This window comes from Phyllostomus discolor, chromosome 6 (genome assembly GCF_004126475.2).
Source record: "Phyllostomus discolor isolate MPI-MPIP mPhyDis1 chromosome 6, mPhyDis1.pri.v3, whole genome shotgun sequence".
Lineage (NCBI taxonomy): Eukaryota > Metazoa > Chordata > Mammalia > Chiroptera > Phyllostomidae > Phyllostomus > Phyllostomus discolor.
The window spans coordinates 14,332,911-14,354,599 of NC_040908.2; the positions used below are offsets into that span (position 1 = coordinate 14,332,911).

The following is a 21,689-nucleotide window of genomic DNA, read 5'->3' on the forward strand; positions in this document are numbered from 1 at the left end:
CTTGCTCACGGGACCGCGGAGCAGCCTGGGAGCTGGGGGGAAAGCGAGACGCTGCCAGGTTGCGGGCGGAGGTCACACGGCGACCCCACCCCCCACCCCACCGCCGGCGGAGCCGCACCTCCGCCATGCGGGGCGGAGCTTGAACGTCTGTGCTCACGTGGCCTCGGCGTGTTGCTCCCCAGGTGAAGGCAGAAATGGAGACGCTGGTGAGGGAGAAGGGTGTCAACTCGTTCCAGATGTTCATGACCTACAAGGACCTGTACATGCTCCGGGACAGCGAGCTGTACCAAGTGTTTCACGCTTGCAGAGACATCGGGGCGATCGCCCGAGTCCACGCCGAGAACGGAGAGCTCGTGGCCGAGGCAAGGCGGCGGAGGATGCTGGGGGGAGGGGGTGGGGTGGGAGGGGGAGGGGGAGGGGGCCGGGGCGCCAGGGTTCTCGGGTTGACTCCTGACCACCATGCCTACCCCACGATGCTCAGACAAAACCAGCCGTACAAGTTACCGCCCCAGATGACAGATCTCTGCCAGGAAATTGCGACTCTCCGACTGTCTGTGAAAAATGAATCTCTCTTTAGAGTCCAGAAGGGGTTCTGCGTCTTAAATGATGTCTTTATTCTAATGCTCTATTTAAATTCCATTATAGCGAAGGAATTTAAAGCAGCTCTAAGAAATATTTTAATGAGATTTCCAGCAGGGAAAGTCTGACTTCCAGATCAATAAAAAAAATGCTCGCCTCTGGTGTCCCAGGCCCGGTCTCTGGTTATGGGGCTGCAATTTCAAAAGGGAAAGACGTTACCGATTATGGGGAAGCGAGGCTCGGGAGAGCCTTCCCGACGGGGGGCGGGGGCTTGTTGGGCCCTCTTCAGAGCAACCGAGAGGCGCAGCAAGCCTGCTCGGATGAGCTGTGTCTAGCACGTTTCGCTGCCCCTGGGTTCGGTATTTTCTGATGTCTCTACGAGTCTCTCAGTGTACCCTCTTTTGCCGTTACTCAGGGCGCTAAGGAGGCGCTGGATCTGGGCATCACCGGCCCGGAAGGCATTGAGATCAGCCGCCCGGAAGAGGTGAGGAAGGCCCCCGTGCGTCCGTGGCGGCGCCTCTCCGGAGATCCACGAGGTCTTCAGGGCGGAGGAGGCGCCCCTAAACGTCGGTGGTGCCGCGTCACTTTCTCTGCGGGTGAAGGTCCCCGGGGAAGCTTCTCCAGGAGCAGCTGCCTCCGGCTGAGGCTGACGCGGCCTCGTTTGAACCGGGTTGCAAGGGTCTGGGGGAGACAATGGGAGCACCCCAGGGGCAGCTGTGCCCAAAACTGGATTGGGAGAGAAAAGACAGACTGAAAAGGTCTGTCTCTTCAGACGCTAGAAGAAATTTCAGGCTATAAGCCAGTGACTCAGCATTTGGGGATGAAATCCCTTTGGTATCTGAGGAAAACTTTGGACCCTTCCCACCGAAACCAGAGGTTCCCGCCCCGTTTCCCTCCCTCCACGCCCAGCGCCTTATTACTCACGGAAATGCTCCCCGAGAGCCCTGGTCTGCTTCTGCCCTCCGGTTCTGTCCTTGTGTAGGTTTGTAGGACATCCCTACAAATCCCTCAGGACGCCCCTGATAAAGAAGTCTGCTCTAGAGGGACCGCATTAGACAGATAATGCCTTCCTGCCCTATGACCCTGGCCATTTGTGAGGGGAAAGCTGCTTTGCATTTCTGCAAAGCCTGAAGTGCCGAGTGGCGGTTGGCTGTCCACAAGGGGCCCATGGGGAGGCCGGGAGGGGTGAGGAGCTGGAGACAGTGTGTGATAGTATTTCCATAAGACAGGAACCAAGTCGGGCCACGGTGGGTCAGCCTGGGAGGGAGGGGTCCCACCTTCCTCCTCTCCCGGTCTGCCTCTGTCTGCCAGAGTCCTTGAATAGAGCTCCTGCTCTGACACCTAAGAATTGCCCAAGAAAGATGCACCCGATTCAACAAAGTAAATACTGCACCTGTGAGAGCCGGGGTGGGCGGGGGGTGGGCACAGGAGTGGACTCGTTCAGTTACACGCGTGGAAGAGCAACGCTTGGCTGGAGTGGCAGCAATAGCAACAATGACCGTCGTCGTCATCTGTTGGTTCAAGGGGAGGGTCCTGGGTCTATAGCAGGGGGCGATTTGGCTCCCAGGAGCCATTTGTTGGTGTCTGGAGATATTTTTGATGATCTCAGCTGAGGGGTGAGGTGCTCCTGGCATCCAGTAGGTAGCGGCAAAAGGTGCTGCTGAAGATCCCACCTTCCCCAGACAGCTCCCCACCACAGAGAACTGCCCAGCCCGGAATGTCCATAGTCCGAGGTTCAGAAACCCTGCTCTCGGCTGGTTTCCAGCTTGAGGTCAGTCGATGCCGCTCCTTGGCCACCGTGCTGTGGTGGCTGCGGAGACACTGAATACACCAGGAAACAGGGAGCGACGGAACTCCAGGTTTCCGTTTGCTTTCGTTTCCACTCCAGTGAGGCCCCAATAAAACCCAGCGAGGGTGCACCCGGCACACCTAGCCCTAGGACTCTCTCAGGGCGAGCAGAGGGGGTTGGGGCTTGGGTCCCGGCCAGCCCGGTGGGTGCCATTGGCCCCTCTGGCTCTGTGCCAGACATCACAGCGTGCCTGTGAGGAGTCGGGTCTCAGCCACAGGTGGGCTCACTTGGGAGAGACAGTGACGCTCGTTTTCTTCCTGTCCTTCGTTTCTAACAGGTGGAAGCTGAAGCCACCCACCGAGTTATCACCATTGCAAACAGGGTGAGTAGGCCCCACCCCTCCACCCACACCGCTCACCCTAAGTCTGTTCTGGAATCTGGGGTCAGAAACCAACCTGTCCAGCGGAGTCCCATTCTGTCCTGAGTGCCAGCATCATTGCTCAAGAGGAAAAGGCTCCCCAGGGAGGCAGGGGGCTGGGTGGGGGGGTCAGGGCGCTGGTGCATGTGGGGGTGGCACCCAGCCAGAGATGCAGGGCCTTTACCCGATACAAGCCTTCGCTCGCAGGCAAGGCACTTGACGGCTCTGTTACACTGCTTTGTCACCTAAAATTGGGGTGACGGCATCAGTCCTCACCAAGGAGTGGTGAGAGGAAAAGTGCTATAAACAGCAGAGCGCTGTGCAAAGGCCGTTTCTCTTTCTGACGTCACCGGTGTGAGCTGCTCAGATCATTCAAGTTCCCTTCCCCGAGACACCGGCCTTCCAGGTGTGGTCCCTGGACCGGCAGCGTCAGCGTCACTGGTTACAGACGGGAACGTAGGAATGCAAGTTCCCAGCCCCACGCAGCCCACTGAGTCGGGAGCTCGGGGCACTGCCCAGCCATCTGTGTTTTCGCAAGCCTGCTGGCGACTCCTGCTGGAGAATCTCTCCCCTGGAAAGACCCGGGCTCCCTGGAAGGATGTAAACAGGGGGCGTGCTGTTAGGAATCCCCGGGGAACACAGCGAGATTGGAAATCCAGCTGGTCTCAGAGCTACAAGCCGGTGCCAAGTACATCAGACTCGGGGCCGGCTCCTAAACTCTGTCCGAGTGCGACACGCACGGAAGGGCTGGGGGTAGCATTTGGGAAAACACGGTCTCCCGTCAGCAGCTGATGAATCTGGGGGCTGGATGAGGACATTGTTCTACTGTCGTTGTGTCAGCGACTTCCCAGTGGAAGGGTCTGAACAGCGAAAGGGCAGCTCCTCCCCTTCCACTCCAGAGCAGCTTGTCCAGAGCAGCTGAGCCGTGGGCCGAGGTCACACAGCTCGGGGGAGAGAAAGCTAATTGCTACGAAATCTGGGCGTCTCTGTGTAAGACCGGCCCTGTCTGGTGTAGACTCTGGACCCTGAGCCCTCTGTGTTCTGTTGGCTCCAGGGCGCGTTCTGTCTGCTGACCTGGCAGCCCTCAGCAGCAGCCACTGCCGTTTTTAACACAGAATGTAATACAACTATCTCTGAGTCGCCACAGTCACGGCTATCAAACTAAGATAGTTTTAAGTTATTAAAAAAAAACTTTGTCGGCTGGTAGAAAACATGAGGTTCAGCTCCCGACATCCTGCCCCCTGTGCGTTCCCCTGTTGGGCCCTGGTGCTGGCCCAGCTTGCCCCTCCTTGCTGCACACGCTTCTCCTGCAGCTTGTGCGGCGGCCGGCCGCCGGGGCTGCACTCCCAGCGTGAGACTGGCACCCTGGGGGTGGGACTGAGCGATGCCAGGGGAGGTGCCAGGGCGACGTGGGTGCCCGTTTGGTTTGTGGGGCTGATGCTGTCTCCTTCCCACCGTGTTTCCGTGTTCAGACTCACTGTCCCATCTACCTGGTCAACGTGTCCAGCATCTCGGCTGGCGATGTCATTGCAGCTGCTAAGATGCAAGGTGAGTCCCTGAGCTGGGATGGACAGGGCACATGGGGTGGGGCTGAGGCCAGATGGGCACCCTAGCTCCGTGCACTCCACGGCCGGCTCTCCAGGCCGGGCCCTGCGCCTGCCCTCCCTCTTGCCCACCTGTCTTCCCAGCAGCGCCCTGCGCTAGCCTGGGTTCAGTCCGTCAGGACCGGTGTCCCCCGCCCATTTACATGCACAGCAGCATCTTGGAAATGTCTGTCACCTCCTCTGGGCCTGGCAAAACTTTCTGTTTTCATTGACTCGTTCATTGATATCTTGACGGCCTTTTGGGTTTTACTAGTGGTTGCCTCGGTAACCAGCATGAAATCCTGGACCAGGTCCAATGGACATTTCAGGGGATGCCTGGGACACCCCTAGAGAAATAAGTGTGTGGACCCAACTTCCCCTACTGACCCCTGTGTGCGAGCCCGGCACCTGAAGGGACTCCTGCTGCCGAGCACCAGAGCGCACCTGAAGGCTCTGTACTTGCTCATAGTGCCGGCCTGTCGGGGTGCCAGTGAGTGAGGGCCTGCAGACGGGGGAGACAAAGTCACGGTCATAAACCTGAGAGTCATGGTCATACATCAGGAGCAAGGGCTCCTAGCCTTTCCACTGCTCTGCCTCCTGGCCATCCCACCTTCGTCTCCCTACCCTCTAGCCCCTGTGACAGACCCCTCCCCCAGCAGTTCTCCCGAAGGGGCTCACAGCACCTGCCTGCTCAGGAAACCGTCCTGACTGCCCCTTGGCCTGGCTTCCACAGCCCTTCGTCCTCCCGCTGCACCCTGCAGCACCCACGCCCCAGCCACCTGTGCCCCCTGAGGCTCTGCCGGTGCTGTCCTGCCTTGGTGGCTTTGCCCTTCCATTCCCCTCAGTTGCAGGGGACTCAGTGTCCAGGTAGCGAGCACCCTGGCCTTGAACCCAGCTGCGCTCTGAAACACCCAGGTGAGCTTAAGCAAGTCCCTTCCTCCCTGACTTCACCTCTGTCACCTGTCACATGAGATGCCCAGACCAATGACTCCGCAGGTTCCCTGGCTTCCTCGTGACGGCTTGACCCTTCTCCTCCTTCCAGGGAAGGTCGTGCTGGCCGAGACCACCACCGCACACGCCACGCTGACAGGCTTACACTACTACCACCAGGACTGGTCCCACGCGGCCGCCTACGTCACAGTGCCTCCCCTGAGACTGGACACCAACACCTCGACCTACCTCATGAGCCTGCTGGCCAAGTAAGCCGCCCACGCAGGACCCCGCAGCCCCGTAGCCTGTCACTGACTCTCGCGCACGCCCTCCCGGGAAACCCGTTGTCCAAAATTCCAGAGGACACTGGTAGCTCACACGGGAGACTGCCAGGAAACTGTAGGATGTGGCCTTGGACTTACCCTGGAATAGGTGTGGGCTCTCCTTCTGTGTCTCCACCTCTCCCTCCCCGCCCTGTTCCCCGTGCAGTTCTCTCCGGTGCGTGCCTCTCTCCTGTGCTGCTGCCTCCTTCTTCCCCCTCCCCTCTTTCTTCCGCACTTTCTCCCTCCATCCCTCCTCTCCCTCCAGTCCTCCTCTTGGCCAGCTGCTCTTTTTCTGGTGCTGCTCTTCCCCTCGGGATCCCACTCCACAGGAAACGGCCTGGTGACCGTCTGGATGCGGTGGGGCACACGTGTGAAAAGATTTCGTGGGGGTTTTTTTGTTTTGTTTTGTTTTAAAGGAGTTAACATTTTTTTAAAGATTTTATTTATTTATTTATTTAGAGAGGGAAGCGGGGGGAGAGAGAGAGCGAGACATCAATATGCGGTTGCTGGGGGTTCTGACCTGCAACCCAGGAATGTACCCTGGCTGGGAATCGAACCTGGGACACTGGTTCCCAGCCCGTGCTCAATCCACTGAGCTATGCCAGCCAGGGCTCAAGATTTCGTTTTGTCGCAATCACTGCTCGCACCTTCTTTCTCGGCTCTGGGGACATTTGGGGCAGAGGCCACTGCCTTCTCTGCCCTTTTGGTGACTAAATTCTAGTTCAGTTCAAAAGTCAGTCTCTTCCCCTCCCCCCCCCCCCCCCACCCCCAGCCCAGGACTGGGACGGGGAGAGAGACTGGGAGTAAATGGTGTGGGGCGATTCTTCTCCACACCCAAGCTCCCACCTGCAGTCCTGCATTAGTTGTCATTGCTCCTCGGGCCGAAAGGGACTGGCCATCGGGGCCCTCCCGGTGCAGGGCACATGCCCAGCCTGGGCTCTCCTGTGCCGTCCTCACACGGTCCCCAGATGTAGGAGGCGGACCCCAGCTCGGCCTCGTTTACCTGTACCTTCCAGCTTCCAGAACTAGCAGTGTCCCTGAGAACAAGGACCCTGGCACGGCAGTTTAAGCCTGGCCACCTCCCCTGGTGTCTGGGGCTCAGAGGAAGCTCACCCAGCCAGGCCACTCCCTACAGGGGAGGGCAGGCTGTCCCCAGGCCACTGACCTCCTCACCCGGGGCGCAGAGGCAGGCCCCCGGTCCAGCTCCCACCCAGATGCCCACTGCTCACACCTCTGTTCCACAGGCGAACCTCTTGAAAATGCCCCCCACTTGACTTTGAGGTAGACTGGTGGGGGGAGGGCAGGCAAGCACCACTCGGCCATGAAAAAGGAAAGGGAAAAAGGCCACAGGACTTGCATTCTGCCAACAGCACAGTCCCCTCCCTGGTCTTCTGCTTTTATGGACCTGGGGGGCGGGTGCCGATAAACTTCTCCCAGGCTAATGGTGGGGGGCAGCCGAGGGAGGCGACCAGCCCCAGCGGAAAGGGGCTGTCTTAGGTAACGGAGCCCTTATTTTGCCCACGTCCTTAGTTTTCAGTCCTGGGTGCCAACAGCCAGGAAACTCCCACTTGGCGTCCTGCCGTGTTAACAACCTAAAGGGCGGTGTGGGGCGTGGGGGCCGGGTGATGGCGGCCCCTGGAGGTGGCACAGGGGCAGTGACCATAGTTTTGCTCTGAGACCGAGCACCAGCAGCTCTTAATTTAAGATTCTGTTTATTTTTAGAGAGGGGGGAAGGGAAGAAGGGAAGAAGAAAGAGAGGGAGAGAAACATCAATGTGTGGTTGCCTCTCATGCACCCCCAAACCTGGCCTGCATGTGCCCTCACTGGGAATCAAACCGGGGACCCTTTGGTTCACAGGCCAGCACTCAATCCACTGGGCTACACCAGCCAGGGCTCTTAAGCAGATTTAAGTAAATTGAGAGAGTAAGAGAGGATGAAGAGAGAAATAAACGCTTGGTCAGCTGTTGCTTTTAAAAATGCTTTTTGTTGGGAAAAAATGTTATTGTCACAACAAGAACAAACAAGTATCAAGGATCCAATATAATTATTTGGCCTCGGTTCTAAGGTCAAAGAATCTTTTAAAATTTCTCTGCGTACCGCAGGCAAATGCACTGAAAGAATAGAGACACAGTGAGTGCTCCGCCCACCCAGACCACAGTGCCCAGACGTGCACACGCAGGCGGTGGGGGGGGGGGGGGGGGGGGGGCGGGGAAGGGACTAGTCACTGAGGAGGTGGAGTTTTGTATCCAGCCTGTTTTGCCAGATTTATTAAATTATTTGAATGCATTCTATCCACTTAAACAGAACTGCCACTTCATGTGAACTACTATGAGAATAGTTTGAATCCCTTTTCTCATCGGTGCATGCGGTAAACGTGAGCAATTTTACAGTCTGGAGCACGGTTTTAATATTTTAATTATTTATAGGAACTTATGATTGCTGTAATTTTGTTTTCATGACACATTTTTTGGTGATGGTTGATATTATACAACACACTTGATAGGAAGCCCAGATGCCAGTTATGCTCCTGTAAGAAAACGTGAGCATCTTCCTAATGAGCTACTTTACATATTTATTTTTAGAGGTCTTATTTATTTATTTTCAGACAGAGGGGAAGGGAGAGAAGAGGAGAGGGAGAGAAACATCAATAGGTGGTTGCCTCTCATGCACCCCTGACCAGGGACCTGGCCTGCAACCCAGCCATGTGCCCTGACGGGGAATTGAACCTGCGACCCTTTGGTTCACAGGCCACTGTGAACCGATATCCCCTGAGCCACACCCCAGCCAGGGCATGGTGAGCTACTTTAGAATGTGACTTCTTAGGATGGGTCAGGGTAAAAAAGTACCTCTAGAGGTAAGGATTCGTCCTCTGTTTAAAATCTGACTTCTTAAGAGGACCAGATTATTTTCATTTGAACATGTAAAATTTTACTTAACAGAGCCGGTCATGTTTTAAACTTGAAAGAGTAGGGGTGGGTGTTCCTTATCGCCCAGATTCAGGGCAGCACTGGGAGACCTCAGAGACCCTCCTGATGTGTGACCGCACCCATTCTCACCTGCCCGGGGGCACCCGAAAGGAATGGTGGGTGCTCAATAAGACTTGTCGGTTAAGGAATGGGAGTTGAGCCAGCTGCCCAGAGGGTCGGGGACCCTCAGCCCGTGACACTGACGGGTGCCTCTCCTGATAGGAGCCCTGCCCAGGTGTGTGGAGAACCCCCAGGACAACATGAAACCTAAAGATCCCATGCATCTCTGGTGGGTTCCACATGCCTGGGGAGTGTGGGGAGCCCTGGAGGACCCTAGGAAAGACCCTCTGCCCGATGGAAGAACCCCTCCTGCAGGCTCTGAGAGGGCCTGACAGTGTCTCTGGCCCGGGGAGAGAGCAGCCCAAGCCGCAGGGAGAGCTGAGTCATCTCACTGCGGACTTGGCCAAGAATATCGGTCATTTAGCAAGAGCTGTGACTGATGAACCCCGCCGGGCCCCAGTGGAGAAAGCCCTCCATGCGGCCTGACCCAGGACATCTAGGAGCCTTAGACAGGCCCCTTCACCAAGGGAAATAATGCCCTCTGTTCCCAGAGACCCCTCCCCAAGCGGGCACCTTAGAAGGCCCACGTGCACACGGCTTCGGTGCCTCCCACAAGCAGAATTAGACTCTGAGGTCCCCAGCGTGTGGTCCAAGCAGTTGTCCCACGTGACCCCCGTGCTCCGTTCAGTCCCCTCCCTGCCCCCCTGAGCTGTCCTGGCGGCCTGGGTGACACAGAGATTGTCTCTCTGCCCCTCACCATCTCTGAGGCCTCCAGCAGTCTCTGAGCATGGGCTGGCTGTCCGCCTCCCTCATCGGGCAGAGGGCTTGCCACCGCGTACCCTCTCTCACCGCCATCTCCGCCCCGAGTCCATAGTCAGTCAACTCACAAGGCCCTCAGGGGCCTGGCCGTGCTTGACCATCCACCGCCTGGCGTGGAGACCGGCCTCAGGAACCGTCTGAGGATGGTGGTCGTTGGCAGTGACAGCGACCCAGTTGACCTGCACACTGATGCTGGCTTACAAGGCAGACTTTTCCATCTTGTCCCTCATTTCCCCTTCTGGACCATTAGAGTCCCCACATCCTAGGAAGGCCATGGCTTAGAGTTATTTGCAAAGCTTAGCATTGAACTTGCGTGTTTTACCAAGCACGTGCTTGTTGCCGGCAGGGACTGGTGGGGGTTGAGGGCGGGGATGAGAGGGAGTTTTCGCGTGGTTTCATGGCGGTAAAACCACCTCCTCCTTTACTCTAGCTAAACTCTTAAGCTCAGTTTTTCTCTGCCCAATATCCTAACTCTTAAAAGTCACCATCCCAAAGCCTCTCGATGTCTCCTGCAACACTGATGGTCCTAGCCACCCTCGGCACCTGTTCCACTCTACAGATGGGGAAACTGAGGCCCTTGCAGTTTAAATCACTCTTTAGAGGTTGTACAGCCACTAAGTAGCAGAGCTGAGGTTGAAATCAGCTTTGCCTGGTTCTTAAACACAGGCTTTTTTCCTGTACCTGTCACCACCCTCTGGGACCCTGGCCTCCTCCCCTCACTGGGCACACCCTTCTCTCTACCCTACCCAGCGATACTCTGAACATCGTGGCGTCAGACCACCGGCCTTTCACCACCAAGCAGAAAGCTATGGGCAAGGAGGACTTCACCAAGATCCCACATGGCGTGAGTGGCGTGCAGGACCGCATGAGCGTCATCTGGGAGAGAGGCGTGGTACGTTGCTGAGGCCACTCCCCACTCTGGTCCCGGCGGAGTCTGGCCCTGAGGAGGGCAGGTCCACCCCAGCTCCTGGTTCCCTCAAAAATAGAACTGAAAACATTTTTTTCCTGATGAGAAAGCTAATAAGGCCTAGTATAAAATGTTCCCATAATTCCACACCCAGAAATTGAACTTAATATTTTAATATGTTTCTTCCTAGTTCTATGATGTACTGCATTTTAATAGCTGGGTTCATCCCTTTTTTTTTCATATAACACCTCTTGAGTGTCTTCCTCTATCAGTGAAAATTCTTTAGAAACATCTTTTTTGACAGTTAAACAATATTTTCTCCAGCGGCAGTCCTGTACTTCAGTTAACCCTTTCCTGATGTTTAGAGCTTTCAGCGCTTCCAACTTTCTGCCCCTGAAAGTGATGCTGCAGAGAATCTCTCTGCTCATGGGCACGTGTCTGCTCTTCTGATTGTTTCCTGAGGACGCATTCCTAGAAGTGGATTTCCGGGCCACGGGATATGAACATGTTTAAGGCTCTTGATATATCTTGTTCAGTTACTTTTCAATAAAGACAGGGGCTGGGGCTTCATTAGAATCCCGCCTGCTCTGCCCATGAGGAACATGCATTGCTGGTCTTAACTTGTCACAGACCAGGTGCCGCACAGAGCGTGAGCCCAAGGAGGTTTGATGTCCTTGCCCAAGCCACCAGCTCAGGGAGGGCCCAGGAGATGGCCCCGGAACCCTCTTTGCAGAGAGTCCACCGTGCTGTCGGGGTGGGTGGCGCGGGGAGTGGGGCAGTGAGGTGCTTTCCCAGAGCACAGAATAGATGTCGCTCTCTGGAGGAGGGAGGCTCTTGACTCCTCTGTAGAGCGCGCATGGGCAGAGCTGGTCGTACATCCAGGAGGTAGGTTTCTACCAGGTAGGCAGCCTTTTGGAGCAAGGGCCCACGCGCTGTTTTTGCCGCGTGAAGGAGAAAGAAGTCAGCAAGGGCCTGGAGCCAAGTCAAGCAGGCGGGCTCTTCCGAAAGAGTGCCCGCGGTTTGTCCACCCCAGCACCACTGTTCTGACCGCCTGGAAGGCCGCGGGCCAGAGCCCAGGGGGGTGCAGGGGGCGGGGCCGGGAGGCACACAGGGGGCCTGGCTGACACTCCCGCAATGTTTCAGGTTGGAGGAAAGATGGACGAGAACCGTTTTGTGGCCGTCACCAGTTCCAACGCGGCAAAGATTCTCAACCTGTACCCGCGCAAGGGCCGCATCATCCCGGGAGCCGATGCCGACGTGGTGGTGTGGGACCCGGAAGCCACCAAGTAAAACCTGCTGCCGGGCCCCCGGGCTGGGGGGCTGGGGGTGTTAAGGCACTTGTGTTACAGCACTCCAAAAGCATATCATCTTTGCACTACTTCCAGCCCAGAGAAGGGCGTGTTCAATTTAACACACGTTTGAGGGCCTCCCAGAGCCCCGGCGCTGGGAGCACAGCAGTGAACTGCGCCCTCTGCAGGCGCCTGACGGCGTTTCAGAGCCGCTTCACGTCGTTACCTCATCTGACCTGACGCACCGCCCTGGGAAGCGCGCAAACCTGGAGTTCTTATTTTCATTTTACTGGGTTTTTTTTAAGATTTTATTTAGTTATTTTTAGAGAGGGGGGAAGGGAGGGAGAAGGTGAGGGAGAGAAACATCGATGTGTGGTTGCCTGGGGACCTGGCCCGCAACCCAGGCATGTGCCCTGACTGGGAATCAAACCCGCAACACTTTGCAGGCTGGCACTCAATCCACTGAGCCACACCAGCCAAAGCTAAAGCATCATTTTTACTTGGAGATGTGGGCAGGGGAAATGAGAATCATTTTTTAATATTAAATTTCGCCCTGGCTGGCGTAGCTCAGTGGATTGAGCGCGGGCTGGGAACCAAAGTGTCCCAGGTTCGATTCCCAGCCAGGGTACATGCCTGGGTTGCAGGCCATAACCCCCAGCAACTGCACATTGATGTTTCTCTCTCTCTCTCTCTCTCTCTCTCTCTATCTATCTCCCTCCCTTCCCTCCCTAAAAAAAAATAAATAAAATCTTTAAAAAAAAACAATTAAGTTTGTTTAGGAAAAAAAATATTAAATTTCAGTCAACAAATACAAAGGTGGGTAAAAGTTGGTTGATAATAATAATACTAATAAATAACATAATAATCAATGATAATACAAGAATAAGCTTTTGCATACTGACAGCTGTAAGCCTACCTTTGCCCACCCCTGCGTGTGGTAAATGCTGTTGTTTCACAGGTACTTTTCTAGGTGCACAAGCCAGCAGGGAACAAGACAGACAAAAATGTGCTGGGACATGGAAAATAAAAGTTGAATTGTAGAGAAAGTTCACTCCAGGCACCGCCAGGATCCCCCCCACAACACTCTCCCCTCCATTAGGGCCTGAGGAGCCCCACTCTGCACCCTGACCCCAGGGGCTGGTCCCGGTCTCTCTTGGAGGTCTGCCTGTTAGAGGAAAGACCCCCAGAGTTCTTTCCTCAGTGCATCAGTTTGCCAGGGCCGCTTTAAAAAGTGCCACAGCCTGTGGGGCTGAAACAACAGAAACCTGTGTTCTCAGAGCTCGGAGCGCAGGAGCCTGAGACCAAGGTGTCGGCAGGGTTGATCTTGCTCCAAGGCCTCTTGACATGTGGAAGGCCGTCTTCCCTCTTCACACGCATGCCCTCTGCGTGCGCTCTCCTGGTGTCTCAGTTTGCTCTTAGTAGGACACCAGTCAGAAATGACTAGGGTCTACCCAAGTGACCTCTTTTTACTGTAATTAGCTTTAATTAAAGGCCCTAACTCCAAATACCGTTACATTCTGAGGTACTGGGTGTTAAGACTTAAACACATCAATTTGGGGGAGCTACAAACTTCAGTCCACAACCACCAGCCTTTGGGGATCATTCCTTCTCACTGGGCACCTTCCCTCTCCCCTGAGCATCACCCCCTCCCCCTGAACATCTTCCGTTCCCATTAAGCTGCAGCAACTTCCCCTCTTCTCAGAGCTTTCTCTCTCGCCACTGCCTCCCCGCCAGGACCATCTCGGCCAGCACGCAGGTGCAGGGAGGAGACTTCAACCTGTACGAGAACATGCGCTGCCACGGCGTGCCGCTGGTCACCATCAGCCGGGGGCGGGTCGTGTACGAGAACGGTGTGTTCATGTGCGCCGAGGGCACCGGCAAGTTCTGTCCCCTGCGGTCCTTCCCAGACACCGTTTACAAGAAGCTGGTCCAGAGAGAAAAGGTGAGGGGAGGGGCGGGAGGAAGATGTGTGAGCGGAGGTTGCGGCCCCTGTCGGGGACCTCGCCCACGGTGGCTCTAAATCTCAGAGACGTCCTCACTCTCTCTTCCCACCGAATCCTGTTGCCTGCAGTGGCCACTTCGGGAATGATATCTAGTAGGGAGGAAGCACCTGTGACAAAGTAAAGCGTATTGGGGAGGGTCCCCGATTCCCCTGGAGCTGAGCGATTACTACTACGAGCTGTGCACGGCTGTTCCCACGTGTGGCCTCCGGGAGGATCCTTGCCCTCCGCCAGGGCAAGGGGTCCCTATCATGGCCTGGAGTTGCTCCTAAAACCTCCCCCCTCCCTTCTGATTGCAGTGGGCTGGGTGGGCTTTGAGTCTGGGGCCCCCAACACGGAGTGGTCGGGCCAGGTTGGAGTAGTTCACATCTCCAGGGTCGCACCCGGAAGAAGGCTGGCTGTTCCCCCATTGCTTGGGGGTTGCCGCCCAGCTGTATGGCTGAGCGCTGCCCTACAGAGCCAGGCCTGGATCCACACAGACAGCTCCGAGGGCTGCGGCCTATGGCCACATCAGCAGAAAAGAGCAAGTCTGACAAAGAGACAGCCAAAAGCACCCTGCTCTTTGTCCCCCTCTCTCTGGCCTAAAGCCGTGTTACTGGGACCTCAGAATGTGCCTGCTTGGCTATTTGCAGGTGCCACCTAAACGGGCGAGCATTCCCAGACGCATCGAGTGAGGGCCTCGGAGTCCCATGCCTCGCTCCCTGGCTGGGATGGCTCCTTACTGCCCGGGCCCTGGGGTGCCACTGCTGTAGGCGTGGCATGGTTAAGACATATCAGTCCTTTAAAAACACTTTTTAAAATGTGCTCACCCAGCATCTCATGTCCTTTTTGTTTGTCCCTTTTGCCCTGGACATCCCGGTCTCTGCACGCTGCAGGTGTTTAACCTGTCTTCTGGAGGTAGTGGCAGTGGTGGTTTCTGCGGGAGTCGGGGAAACTGCACAGTCTGGCCTTGTCAGCCGCTGCTTTTCTGTCCGGGGAGGGAGACCCAGAAATGGTGTGTGTGTGTGTGTGTGTGTGTTTTCACCAGAGGCCCTGAGTAGTAGCCCAGGGGCCACGGTTTCTGGGCCGCTTCCAGGTGATCTCCACCCCCACCCACTCCCCATGCTGTGACCACTGACAGATCAGCATCAGCTTCCCATTCTCAGGTCCTGTTCTCTCCACTCACGGCCGGCTCCGACACCCAGCAGGGCACCGGAGATTTAAAGGACTGTGGCTGAAAATAGACGCAGCTGCCACATTACTGAGCTCTGGAAATCTGCTGCATAATATCTAAGGAGCAGACCTTACAAGAGCTGCCTCTGGCTTGGCACGCTTGCCAGTGAGTGGTCACGTGACCTCTCTTCACCCAAATTTTCTTATTATCTTAGTTCTCTAATCCTTCTTGCAAAAGCCAAGCTCCCCTTCTGAGTCCCTCAGGCCGTCCTGATTTGTGCCACCCTGGGTCCCTCCTGGGGCCGGCCACCCAGAGGCTTTCAGGAGTAGCCCCTCCAGACTCCACCCTCCCTGTTTTCTGAGAACACCCTGGCTCCTGCCGCCCATGAGCCCCAGCCCTAGAGAGATGCAAGGACCGGAGGAGGGACGTGTCCATGAGGTGGGGTGGCGAGCAGGTTGGCCGTCATGCTCTCTCTCGGTCTCCTAACCCAGACTTCCTTTCACCCTGAGCCTGGTCCTCAGTGGAGCCCCTGCCACAGGTTCATTCACAAGAACCCCAGCCTGACTCCACCCTCTGGCCCAGCGTGCTCTCAGAGGGAGTGTGAGGCGGGCGAGGGGAATGCTGGCACCAGGCAATGCCGGTGTCCTCTGTCCGTCTGAGTGCCACATGGTGTTTTAAGTGATTGGGCAGACAGGGCAGGGCGGGAGTCCCGAGTTCCTAAAGGCACAAGAAGGAAACGTGAGTGTCTGTGACCACCGAGGTCCTGAGTCACAGGCTCGTGGGCCTTGAGGTGCCGCCATTGCTGGGGTCCCTCCACTCTCGACGAAGTAGAGGCACATAAAGCTGGTATTTGAGCAGCAATGATCTAAAGTGTAAAAGTGGAAATGTCAGCTCTGCCAGAATCCTGGCAGTCACCAGGATTCTCCCAGGGCCTCTGCTCCCGCCCCTCCCCGGGACCCAGGCCTCTGAAGTGGACGCCCAAGGGCAGCCTGGCAAAGACCGAAAGAGCTCCGACCAAGCGTCACATTCTGGGGCCGCGGCTGGTCCCAGGCAGCCTGTTCGAAGAGTGTGGGTGCTTAGCTCCGTGGCCCTCGTGAGCGCTCGGGGAGCTGGCCTTGCTCCTGGGGGACTCCCATCTACAAATCAGCTGTAGGCAGCCCCTGTCCCCGAGAAGCTGCCATCTGATCACAGTGAAAGGTGGGGCCTCTTGTAGCCGGGCCAGTGAGGGGAACCACGCAGCTCCACAGGAGGGCTGTTCCGGAAGGCCAAATGCCTCCGAAGTCCGGCTGCTGCCCGGAAGGGGCTCCACCGGTGTTGGGGGGACCCAGGGGGAGTCTCCTCTCGGCACATGCACAAGGGCACGGGCACACATGCACAGGTGCTACTTAGCAGGTAGAGGAAAAGAACTCTCCGCCCCTGGTGCTCAAGGTACAGGAAGCCTCTGTCCCGGTAACTTGGGGCCTGCACTGCACAGCAGCCCCTGGAGTCCTGCCAGCCCCGGGGATGATTCCATTGGCGGGGGGGGGGGGGGGGGGGGGAATCTGATGGTGCCTTTTCCCCTTTCCTCCTCCACCCTACCCCCAGACCTTAAAGGTTAGGGGAGTGGACCGCACTCCCTACCTGGGTGATGTCGCTGTGGTTGTGCATCCTGGGAAAAAAGAGATGGGAACGCCACTCGCAGACACTCCTACCCGGCCCGTGACCCGACACGGGGGCATGAGGGACCTTCACGAATCCAGCTTCAGCCTCTCTGGTAAGAGCAAGGGCCGCTGGGGCTGGTGGCGGGAGGGGGGCTGGGTGGCCCAGCCAGGCAGTGGGCTTGGTGCTGCTTCTCCTCTTGTCTTCTTCCTTCCTCCCCTGTCGCATGGCCAGTGATGAGTGTGGAGTCCATTATTAAATACACACAAGTATTGGGGGGCAGCAGGGCTCCCCTGGGTCCTTGCGCACCACCGTAACAGGCCGTGGACTGCAGGAGGATCTCACGTGATTTCTGTTTCGGTCCCTGGAAGCTTCTGGAGGGCCGTGCACACGGATGGCAGGCCAGAGAAGGTCTGAGATCAGGAAGGATAACCCTCTCTGTGCCACGTGGGACTGTACCCCCTCCCCCTCCCCACTCTTCTCCCGGCCTCTCTGAAAGACCTGGCTTTTCCCTTTTCCTCTTTCCTCCCTCACCTTCTTTGCTAGGACTTGTATTACATGTGACACAGTGTGTAATGTGTGGGGTGTGACTGCCCAGGAAATTTCCTGTCAACAACTCGAATCCCAGGCGTTCTGCAGTAGTTAAGGGCGGGGCGGGGGGCGGGGCACGGTCACTGCCGCAGAGATGGTAACCTTCAATGGAGAACAAGCTGGTCCTGCAGGCACTTGGATGGAAACGGACAGCACTGGGAAGGGGGGCCGGACCTCCCTGAACAGCGTTTGGGTCTCACCCAGGCGCAGGCCCAGCATGCATCTGCTCTGCCAGTGCCGTCCTGGGCAGAACCGCAAGAGGACCCAGATCCGCTGGGAGCTCGGCGTTTCCCTGGGGGCGGGGTGGGGCGTGGCGTGGCGGGGGCGTGGCATGAGACCTGCATACAAACCCTCCTTGCCTGAGAGACAGAGAACTAACCCCGGGGCTGCCTGCTGAGCCTCCTCTGTGGCCAGCTGTGCGCTCGGGGCAGCTCGGGCAGACGTCACGTGGTTCCTGTTTGAGGACCCGATAGCCTGTGGGGAGGGCTCCTCTTCGCCACTCCTCTTCCTCTCAATACCCAGATAACTGCTCCCCAACCCTGAGGGTCACTACCACTCCCACCAGCGACAGGACACGAGTGGCAGGAGTCAGAAAGGGTTCCGTGCTGTGGAGTGTCTGTGGCCCCTCGGCCTTGCCAATCCTGGAGGTGTGGACTCCCCTGGCTGCCTGGGCATGGCGCCCAGAGCCATGGGCCCCACTGGCATTGGCTGCTCCTGCTCCCACCCCAGGTCTCGGGGCAGAGCAACCACGGGGCAGAGCTCTCGGGCTCAGCCAACATTAGGCAGCCTCCACCCTCCCTCTGCCCCAAACCTTGTCTGTGCAGGATGGGACGGGCTGAAGATTGTCCCACTGCGCTCTCTGGGGGACTGGGCCTCCTCTTCTAAATAAGTCTTGGGATTTCAAGACGTGGGGACCTTTGGAGTGTGCTTCTTTGGTTTCCCAAAACAGTGGGACCTCCCTTCTTTCTCTCTTATTCCCTGAGGCAAATAGACAAAGGCCCACTCGCTAATAGGCCAGTCCACAGTCTGGATTCCTGGCAAGAGACCGTATGTCCAAGTTTGGGAGCAGTGAAGGTGGCATAGTAGGGCAGTTAATCATGGAGGTGCTAAATCAGGGAGACCTGGGTTCAAATCCAGACTCTGCTGCTCACACACTGTAGCGCTGGGCAAGTTCTCAACCTCCCCGAGCCTGTGTCCTTACCTGTAAAATGGGGTGGAGTTGTCCCAAGAGGGCCTCCCAGCCTCCACCAGGAGAGGAGGCCCTGCTTCTGTGACCCAGGCGGGAGCAGCCCAGCTCACCCTCTGCTTCCTTCCCTGCAGGTTCTCAGATTGACGACCACGTTCCAAAGCGAGCTTCGGCTCGAATCCTTGCTCCCCCTGGAGGCAGGTCGAGCGGCATTTGGTAAAGGCACCAACCAGCCCCCGCAAGCGAGGATGCACCGCTGCCACCAGCCCGCACACCCTCCAGCCGCAGCTGCAGGGGCGGGAGAGGCTGGGCCGGGCAGCTCACCACCTGAGGGGCCACAGGACCCGGGAGCCCTCCCCACGTCTGACACGCGATTCACTGTGCTTCGAGCCGACCCTAACAGGCACTTTGAGATGTGTTCCTCCTGCTGCAGTCCTTCCCTGCCCGGCCCCGTGGGGCCCGGGAAGCTCACACTATGCACAGAGCCCAACGCATAGAGCCCGGCCCAGCCCCTCCTCTCTCCCCTGCCCCCACGGGCTGGCTTCGGGAAGGCCCAGGCTGCAGTGCCCTGCCCCTGGCCAACCCGCCAGTTGTCCGGAGCACTTTAGCAGATGTGCTTTAAAAGGACTCCCTTCCCCACCCCCGTAGGCCCCGGGGTCACCTTTCTCAAGCTAGACAGGTGTTGGCTGCCCAGCCATGCCCAGAATGTCCCGTTTTCCCTGACTCGACTCCGGCCCTGTGTGGGTGCGGATGGGACACCCTGGGTGTGGGTGTGGTTGGGACACTCTGCGCCCTTTGCCAGCTCCTTCCTCCTCCCACCCCGCCCTCCGCGAGTCGCGCCCAGAAGAGCTAGCTGGGCGGGGTGCCAGGCTGGTGCCGGGCGCGTGTACATGATTTGTTTTGCACGTTTGGTTTGCGCCGTGGTTTGGTTCAACTTGTTTGTGCATCCCGTGAGAAATAACGGTGCTTTGTGTCGCTAGCATAGCATAGAAACAGGAATAGATGTGGACCTTAGGAGATGCTGCACTCGACACCGACCAGACGGCCCGGAACACGGGTCGGGGAGGGTGCTGGACTTGCAGGCCCCCCTTCTCCCCACAGGAGTCTTCCAGGCTGCACAGGCCCTGTCCCAGGCCCTATGCCCACCCCTCCCCTTCCCGGTCTAGTTCCCCAGATTCTGACAGGGGGCCCGGGATGCTGGCCCCGGGGAACTTTGGGGAGCGAGGAGACCTTTGCCCATCTCTGGCCCTGATCACTCCCAGCAGTAACGCCCCCAACCACCCGTAAACCCAGCTTCCTGTAAACTCCCCCTACTGGGGACACAGAGGCCTAGCTGCTCCTCCTGTGTGATTGGCATGGCGCCTGGTGCCTGCTAAGAGAGGGGGAGCAGGGCTAGGGGGAGGGGGCCGGCCCGTGCGTGCCCGGGAGGAGACCAGGCCAGCGGGACCTGACTGTACAACCCACACTGCTGCGCCGGGGCTCCAGTCTCCTGCGCTCAGCACCCTGCCCTCACCTGCTGTGGCCACCTCCGCCTCCCACATCCAGCTGGGCCCTCCCTGCCTCCAAAGGGCCAGGGGGTTTCCATGGAAACACTAGGGGCTTGGGTGAACTCCACCCTGAGTGAACTGGGGAGTGACCCAGCTGCCCGCCCTCTGGAAGCCTCGTCCTCCCCTCGGGGAAGCGACTTCACGTTGCACGTTCCGTGTGAGCGCCCCAGGCAGCGCATGGCTGCTAGTCTCTTGGGCTAGTGGTCGTGCCCCGTACATTTCTGTTGTGCTTCTCATTTCTCAAAGCACTTCCATACACGAGCTCTCCATTGCTTCTCACAGCACGGCATGTGTTATTCTCCCCCTTTCAAAGGTGAGGCCCGGGAAGCTTAGGCCTTCTGACCCCGGAAGTGTCCGTAACCACCCTTAGGAGCCTGGCTGTCTGCCCCTGCCATGGAGAGGAAGAGTGGGGTGATGGCCCTTGTAGACCCTACCGAGAGTGTAACCGGTTAGAAGACTCACCACCCTGGTAGGCATTTTGCTTTGTTTTGCACAGATAGGTAGGTTTTTGTCCTGAACAAATTAATGCATCTTCACTGTGTGAGCCAGAACTAGTTTCTTGTTGGGGGGTTCCCCTGCGGGTTGAGCCGCCTCCACACCCTCACTTGTCGCTTCACGCTCATCTTCCTCACTCCGGGGCTAAGCTGACAGAGACCGCAGCCCAGGGAGCAGAGGCAGCAAAGGCAGTCACCGAGGGGGGCAGCCATGGGGGCGGGCGCCAGGGTCCGGGCCGGGACACCGTGGCGCTGAGCCCGTGGTACAGCGCGCAGCATCTTTCTCTCTTCCAGCCCTTGCTGGGTCATGGGCCTTGGGCAGATGCCAAAGAGCTGAGCAGTGGTGGCGGCCCACGGGCAGGGCGTCCCTGCTTGGGCTAGGAAAGCTTTACCTCCTCCGAGTGCCTCCACCTGAGAGATGCACGGCCTGGGCTCTGGGAGACCACACCTGGGAGTGGTCCGCCGTGGCCTTCCACTCCATCCACCCCGATCCTGACACAGACCCCACCCTTGCCCAGCAGCTTCTAGGTGAAAATCAGAGGGAGGTTCGAGGAACCAAATAAATGGCCAGCCCCCACCACCCGCTCCTTGCCCCCGTGCAGAGCCCCGGCCAGCTCCGCCTCCAGCACGGCGGGCTCCTCCCTGCTTGGAATGAAAGGGTCTCTGGTTGCACTGAATGCAGCTCTCAAACTGGTCTTGTACTTGCTGAATAAATACTGTCGTTCTTGCCTTAGCTGCTCTCTAGGTGTGTGGGGTTAAGTTACAGAAAATTGTGCTCCTGTGTGTGTGTGTGTGTGTGTGTGTAGTGCTAGGAGTCCACAGTAGGTCTCTGTCAAGCCAATGCCGTGACGAGGGCTTTTCCCATACTGACCCAGAAACCACAGAACCACACAGACACCCAACCCCCTCCAGCTGCCCAGGCGGCAGGCACAGCCTGGGGTCGGGACGGAGCCTCCAGCCCCCCAGCACCCAAGTGACTTCCTCACTCCTCTGTAAAAGTCATGGTGCTAAGATTGTGTGAACCCCAAGACAACACACGGTCCTGTGCTTTGGCCCCCCATTTGAGGCAAAAACAAAACAAAACAGCCCAACACATCGTGTTCTGGTGCAGGTTTGTATTAAACTGTAGCTACTTCTCACTCGGTCTCGGTTGTGTTTCTTCTAAGAAGAGGGGGTTTGGCGGAGACCCCTCCTACAGTAGCTGGGGGGACGCCGAAGCTGCTAAGAAGACTTGGCTTTGGTCTTCCACGCCCGCGCTGGCAGGCAGCAGCTTCCAGGGGGCCTGAGCAGGGTCTGCAGGCTTAAAAAAAAAAAAGTTGAGCGATGGGAGCCTTGGGGGCCCAGAAGCTCACAGTCAGTTCTGTCACCTGGTGGGAAGAATGCCAAGGTTTGTGGCACCACATTTCCCGGGACAAGG

At 57.5% G+C, this 21,689-nt stretch overlaps 1 protein-coding gene across 1 annotated transcript in view; it reads left to right on the forward strand.

The window, feature by feature from the left end:
* Positions 1-21,411, forward strand: part of DPYSL5 (dihydropyrimidinase like 5) — a 79,422-nt gene extending 58,011 nt beyond the window's left edge. Inside the window, exons 4-13 of the mRNA XM_028516648.1 lie at positions 183-362; positions 995-1,063; positions 2,706-2,750; positions 4,259-4,334; positions 5,412-5,568; positions 10,218-10,359; positions 11,518-11,660; positions 13,398-13,605; positions 16,401-16,569; positions 18,366-21,411. Coding sequence (XP_028372449.1) covers positions 183-362; positions 995-1,063; positions 2,706-2,750; positions 4,259-4,334; positions 5,412-5,568; positions 10,218-10,359; positions 11,518-11,660; positions 13,398-13,605; positions 16,401-16,569; positions 18,366-18,451 — 1,275 coding nt within the window. The 3' untranslated portion in view covers positions 18,452-21,411. The remainder of the gene's footprint in view (positions 1-182; positions 363-994; positions 1,064-2,705; positions 2,751-4,258; positions 4,335-5,411; positions 5,569-10,217; positions 10,360-11,517; positions 11,661-13,397; positions 13,606-16,400; positions 16,570-18,365) is intronic.
* The last annotated feature ends 278 nt before the right edge of the window (positions 21,412-21,689 follow it).